The sequence below is a fragment of the Formica exsecta genome, unplaced genomic scaffold (assembly GCF_003651465.1).
Source record: "Formica exsecta isolate Colony F162 unplaced genomic scaffold, ASM365146v1 scaffold79, whole genome shotgun sequence".
NCBI lineage: Eukaryota > Metazoa > Arthropoda > Insecta > Hymenoptera > Formicidae > Formica > Formica exsecta.
This window is the reverse complement of record NW_021853558.1, coordinates 74,837-81,613: the sequence shown is the minus strand read 5'-3', so window position 1 is coordinate 81,613 and position 6,777 is coordinate 74,837. Positions and strand designations below refer to the sequence as shown.

Genomic DNA, 6,777 nt, shown 5'->3' with positions numbered 1-6,777 from the left:
TTGCGTACATAGCGATCTTAGCTCTGTGTGCTGAGAAGCGTTGTTCCTCAATTTCCTTTATGTGTTATGAAAGCTTTTGGTATATCTCACTTACAGATCTCAATTATTTGTCGGGCTGAGGAAGTGTGTAAACGCCCTACACAGCCACGCCAGTGCCGCTGCCACGGAAGAGATGGATGCTTGGTTCGTGCCTCCTCCCGCCTTAAATCCCCCCCTCGCTTCACTTCATCACCCCCCTCGCTTCACGCTTTTTGATTCCCTCGCCGCGACTCGATGTTGTCGAGTAAAAGCTCATAATATGCAAGAAATTGCACCTATTTATCATGTCATTTCAATATACAGAATTCGTGACTTTACAAAATAAATATTATTAACTACTTAATTCAATCTTTCTCTCTCTCTCTCTCTCTCTCTCTCTCTCTCTCTCTAAAAAAAATGTATTAAAAGGTTTTAATACAGTTGCATTCAAAAATTTAAATTCATTAGTTCAAAAATTAATAAATAAAAATGATACAGAGGAAGAAATAACTAGAAATAATGAAACTTGTAATAACAGTAGCACATAAAGAAATATGTCACATATTAAATAGATCGTTAGAGAAAAGGATATTCCCTAGCGAATGTGGAAAGAAGCGGTAGTGATTCCAGTGTTTAAAGCGCAAGGAACGATTAAAATGGAAAAATTTAGATCAATAAATAAGTTGATCAAAAAAACCGATTTATGAAAAGATACTAGAGATAATAGTCCATAGACAATTAGTAAAGTGCCTGGAGGGTAATAATCTAATAGAAGAATATCAATCAGGTTATCTATTTAATCCACTAAGTCAATTTAAACTATTTTCACACTTAGTTTTTATCTCGATGTTCAGTTTTCATCGAACGACCTATAGATAAAAAGAATCCTCGAATGATCAACAAAATTGAAAGTAAATCAAAGAATATAAAAAATTAAGACGATACGAAAAGCAATCAAATTTTTTTCAAGTCTATTAAGCAACTATAATGTCCTGCGTTTTATTAAGTGATGAACGAACGAAGTGAACCGACTATTAAAACAAACGGAAGGAGTAACAATGAAGTTGCAAGTTAAATGAGAGCTTTGAAATTATCTCGATAGAAACATTTCAAGTTTACGAAGCGAATCTAATGCTCGAATTTCGAAACTAAACAGACGGTTAAGTAGCAATATACCTTCAATTGATGTCAGTTGATGTTTACAGATATTGTCGATGAATAGTCTAGTTCTCTCGATTGTCGAAACGTGTTTAATCATTTGATATTTATTAAATTGCACCGTTTAACTCTTTAAAAAGTACAAAAATATTTTATCCTCAAACTTAATATTTATTATTAAATGTATGAATTTTTGCTCATCAGCGTTTAAGATCAAAATTCTTGTTTGTTATACATAAATAATAAATGTTCTTTCTCGCAATATTATATTTTATATTTTACAATCGTTAATATTTTTGGTTATACGAATGAAAAAATGAAGCTAATGTAAATAGAAACAGAAATGTTTGTTCTCGTATAAAAGCAGAAACATATTTTATATATTTTGTACATAGAATTCACAAATTTTCCCTCGAAAATCTTCTCATATATTTTATCATATTTATTTTAATAAATAACAAGAGGACCTCTGTTTTCCATTCTTCAATTACGATCGATTATTTTCCGCTAGAGTATCCTCGAATTCAGATTTCACCACTCGCGCACAATATATATACATATACATATAATAAAATTTGACTCGATTATATATAAGACATAAGAGCTTTACATCATAATGCGTTCGATCCAATACGAAATAAATGCGAAATATATGCTTGCTATTGATTTGCGAGTGCATTTCAGGAAAAAATGAATCCTTAGGCGAGCCAAGAAATCTAAACGAATAATCACGTCGAAAAAAATGAACTAACAGAGATCCGTTTGACAGCATTGTGTTTGTGCATCAACACAAAGTACCTATTAAATATCTACCGTTGAAGAAGCATTACTATTTTTTTAATTAGAAGTATTAATTTTGTATTTCAATTTGCAACACGATGTGTATACGAGACATATTTGTAAAATTGTTTTATTAGAGGTAACATTTAATACACGGTAACTATAATATATAATATAAATATTTCGTATAAAACATTCTCGTTAATCAAAGGAGTATATTCATAATAAAAGAGCTTATATGTAAGTAATATATCAAAGGAAATGTAAAAGAGAGATGTAATTCGTAATCTTCACATTCATAATACATTCATAATGAGCAGAGGTATTAAATTCGACAAGAAAAGAGCTTGAGATAAGTATACTTCAACTAATTGTAAGTCTCTTTCTCTCTCTAAATTATGAGAGAATTTATATTGAATGTGAAATTGAATGTCGATGGCCGAAAGGATAAAAGAAAGCTTTGTAGAATCAACAGGTATGCACGATATGAAGACCCATTGAAGTAAAAGTATGATACAATAAAACATGGCATTCATCGTGAAGGATAAAAATACATGAAATAAAGAGTGGATCCGATTCATGGAAGATTCATGGAAGATTCATGGGAAAAGAATTATGATTTTAAAGGCATACAAAACTGTAATATAAAAAATACGGCAAATAAGATATAAGCTTCTATTTAAAATTTATTGTGTGTTATAAAGAAAAGATGTGCTAAATAATCAATATATGCATACATTATCATTATATATTGTGGCAGTTTAATGTAACAAAAGTTATAGAAGATCATTATCTGTTTCTCTAAATGTTTTGTTCATTATGGAAATAAACGTATTATATTATTATATATCTTTTTAAGGAGACATAAAAGCATATACCACCGTTTCAACGAGATGCATAATAAATAATATTTAAAAAATCAGCTCAACGCATAAATTACAGTCAATTATAGGCAAATCTAAAGAAATTCAGCATACCTTAACTTTTCCAGTTAAGTATCTTTGTCGATATAATGGCACATCGTTGCACGTGATATTATATACTGTTGTATCTCATGCGGAAACGGATCGCACATCCGACTTATCGTCGTCCGACGGTTTTGGTTTAAACGCGATTCACGTCTCGCGAAGCGTACATTCGTTTCATTGCCATCGCGCCATATCGTCTGATTGGCGGACTTTCAAGGCAGAACATAATCTCGATGGCGCTACAGAGCCATTACTTCCATATTTCGCACGCGTCGCAAGAAAATGATCCGACCGAACGTCCCGTGTCCGGGACACGACACACGACATCTACGCCCGATCGCCGATTGCAAACTGGAGACGTAGCGCGCCACGCCGCCACCCGCCACGCGAACGACGAACGACGAACTGCCCGCCAACCCGAGCGCTGACGGACGCGTCCGAAAATGGCCGACGAATCACCGCAAAAAATCGTCGGCGCAATCAATTTTGCGCAACTCTGAGAATATACTATATATATCTTACTGTTATACAAAATTTATATTATTCAGATCAAAATCATTCTAAGCGATTGTTGCGAAAAGGATAATTATAGTGATTAATGACAGTATATGACGATATATGTATGATATACACATGCATACCTGACGATAATCATGAAAGTCGATCATCGACATCAAAATCGCGGCATCGATATATAATAATAAAATTCTATGCGATGTTCGATGCACTACGACACTTTACGAAAAACACTCGCGATAACTCGCCACTTTTAAACAGTAATAATTGCGAAAAATACACCGAGCGATTTGCCGAACGTGCGAAGAGTGAGTCACCTCGACGCGTTTCGAAAAACAGTGCTGCCAACCCTCGAAATTTAAAATGAGAGAAGTAGCGTATTAATCGCAATTGTTATTGAACGTAGAAATCTAGGCAAACTAATACAATTAATCTAATTGTAATAATAATTGTAATAATTGTATTAATACGAAATTTTTCAAAATATTAAAAATAATATTAAAATATCAAAACGCACAGAGAGTATAAATAAAATTCAAACCTTTTGTTATATAACTTCAAATAAACTGCATAATATACATATATATATTTCTCTCTTTCTCTTTATCTCTCTTCTCAAATGTTTGAAGTGACGCAGCAAAGAAACGATGAGATGAGAAAAGAACAAGAAATATAAAAAGTGAATTCTCGAGATGTACATTATGTAAATGATGTGTGTTTTATTTCTATTTTTTATAATCATAGTTCTCATGGCTCTTATCATCTTACTGGCGTATCAACGAGTTATTAATAATTGCAAAATAACGGACATTCGAACACTTTTCTCTCCTTTATGTTGATTGCGCGTTACTCAATCAGTTGCATAATCATCGTCGATACGTCGCGATGATAATTTAATAGATATTTAATGTGTTTTAGCAGAAATTTTTTACCTCCGTTTTTCACTTGTGTGCGCTTTAGTTTCTTCCCGCCATTTAGCCGTTAAGATGACACTAGTGCACGGTGAAATTTTTTAAGCCAGATATTCGGAGTGAATCGCCTGCGCTAGATGGCGCAGCCGCGGGAAATGCACAGCGCGAGTGGCGCGAGTGGCGCGAGTGGCGCGACCGCTAGGCCGCTAGGCCGCCGACTGCCGACAGTCAAAAATGGCCGGAGCCAGCGACTGGTTTAGCATCGGGAGCACGGTGCTTTGTAAAACCTGCCACGAGCAGGAGATAGAAGGTGAGGTACTGGCATTCGATCCACAGACCAAAATGCTGATACTAAGTATCCTTTTGACGAAAACGGCGGCCGATCGTCGCCGACGTCGCGCGCCCATGCCCATGCCCATGCCCATGCCCATACCCATGCCCATGCCGTGCAGAGACGCGTAGTGTAAATAACGAATAACGACGGCATCGAGATCGAGACGTTCGTCGCCGTGATTTGCTGCACCGGAATATCAACGCGACGTTCCTCGCAATCCGACTCGCCCCTCGCATTCTCCTCCTCTGCCATTCGGGCCATCGCGAATCCTTGACGCTCGGGATAACTCGGTGGCGCGAGTCAGGTTAGTTCAGTCATTCATCATCAACCATGCGTTGGCCTTTCTACCTCGGACACATTCGTCGTTTTATCGTCGGCCGTATTCGCGTATCTTGTCGTCGTTATCGTGTGTCAGTGACATCGCGCAAATTCCGTCTCAAAAATACGTGGTCACAATCGCTGTTTTCACAATTTTTTTTTTTTTTCTTTGATTGCACGAATTTATATCTTGTCAGTGATGATTTTGATTGACAGAGTGCAGTTTGAGCGACATAAGCAGTTGCATTGATTCTTCAGTATTTATAATGTAATATGAATTAGCATTGAGATAGATTCCAGTGTCATTGAATATCTTAATAAATACTGGACTAGGTCTCTATGAAAAAAAAATTTGCACATCTTCAATTCCAGAGACTCGTCGCAATGGAAAAATATTTTATGACGATGATAGTATATATACACAAGTTTATTATGTTATCATTACGATTATATTATGACTTAGGAATTTAATAAATATAGATTAACCATTGATCTCAAATTTTATAAGCCATTTTTCTTGCCATCCGCTGTATTTTTATTTTAAATTTATCACAAATTTTTCAAGATGTAATTATATAAACTAACATTCATCTATTATGTTCTATGAAAGAAGACTATTCCTTAACAACAACTTTCTAGAATGTCCATCGTCGAGTGGTAGACCCTCGTTAAACGATGTACACATAGTAAATTTATCTCTCGTATCTAATGTTCAAGTGATACGAGAAGTTAGTCCTACTACCAGCGAACCACCACAGAGCCTTAATTTACAAAGGCTAAATACAAGAGTTCGTAATCAGGTTGAAGAGAAGAAGAGACTGGTAATGGCTCTGCAGGCCGGAGTATCTCCAGAGGGACAGAAACTCTTTATTGCTATTTCAAAGACTATTCAAGATATTACGTGGAATGGAGCTAATATTGTTGTATTTAATAATGTCACTATTAGACCACCATACAAAGTGGACAATGTGCATGGAAACACAGAATCTGGAGCATATAGACATGTAAAAAAAGTGGTACGTAAATGCAAACAATGCTAAAATCTAATAAGCAGGATGTACTAATACATATATGTATGCTTCTTATGTGCTGTAAATTCTTTTATGAACAAGTAACATTTCTAACACGAAACCACAATTTTAGAGTAATCAAGAAAAAAAAAAAAAAAAAAAAAAAAATTAATTTAATTCTTACAAAAATATTAGCTTTTTAACAAAGATCTCTCTAAAAAGAACAAACATCTTAAAAATCTTTTTTATCCATTTTGTTGCTAAATTGAGACAAAGAAAATCATTAAATAAAAAATATAAAACAGCAAGTGTTATTTACGATCTATTTTACATTAGTATATTTTATTTTGTTGCCACGGCAGGTTGAGAAACACATTAAAGATACCGCTCAAGCGCAGCAACAACGGGAACAACAGCAACAGCAGACACAGAAAGGCGGCGAACTGCAATAAGAGTTCAAAAAGGCACTACACCATCAAGATTGTCAAAAAAACTTTTCAAGCAATCCCAATGTTTGATGAGAAATAGGAAGAATTAACGGGATATTAAACACGCAAAACAGCCTGACAACAGAACAACATAGATAAACCTAGATCGCGGAAAATCGGCATCTTCGAGCGAATTCCAGTCCGTTTGTTGAATGGAAGAAGGACAAATGAAGTGCAAATTCAAAGAAAAAATTTCACACATTCTTAATCCGAGTATTGTTAACAGTATCGCATGTGCAGCATTTTATAAATACAATCAGATGTATTATTCGTAAT

General features: G+C 34.9%; 2 protein-coding genes across 13 annotated transcripts in view; one reads left to right on the top strand and one right to left on the bottom strand.

Annotated features, from left to right (window-relative positions):
• The window catches only part of LOC115244043 (QRFP-like peptide receptor), a 70,504-nt gene extending 66,111 nt beyond the window's left edge, over positions 1-4,393 (bottom strand). For 5 of the 12 annotated variants that reach the window (XR_003885312.1, XR_003885314.1, XR_003885307.1 and 2 more), the window contains exon 1: positions 2,934-3,306. The gene's annotated coding sequence lies outside the window, so the exon portion shown is untranslated. Of the gene's footprint in view, positions 1-2,933; positions 3,309-3,565; positions 3,718-4,372 lie in introns of those variants that run through there. The other 7 variants (XR_003885308.1, XR_003885309.1, XR_003885311.1 and 4 more) reach the window with 6 other exon arrangements.
• A 152-nt stretch (positions 4,394-4,545) lies between these two features.
• LOC115244072 (protein LSM12 homolog) lies at positions 4,546-6,777 on the top strand. Its single transcript, XM_029821461.1, has 3 exons — positions 4,546-4,706; positions 5,643-6,019; positions 6,376-6,777. The coding sequence occupies exons 1-3, from the start codon at positions 4,586-4,588 to the stop codon at positions 6,463-6,465; spliced, it is 588 nt and encodes a 195-aa protein (XP_029677321.1). The 5' UTR covers positions 4,546-4,585; the 3' UTR covers positions 6,466-6,777.

Coding starts and splice junctions, on each gene's coding strand:
- LOC115244072 (XM_029821461.1), top strand. CDS start 4,586: ATGGCCGGAGCCAGCGACTGGTTTAGCATCGGGAGCACGGTGCTTTGT. Junction 4,707..5,642: donor GACCAAAATGCTGATACTAA/GTATCCTTTTGA, acceptor ACAACTTTCTAG/AATGTCCATCGTCGAGTGGT. Junction 6,020..6,375: donor ATAGACATGTAAAAAAAGTG/GTACGTAAATGC, acceptor TTGCCACGGCAG/GTTGAGAAACACATTAAAGA.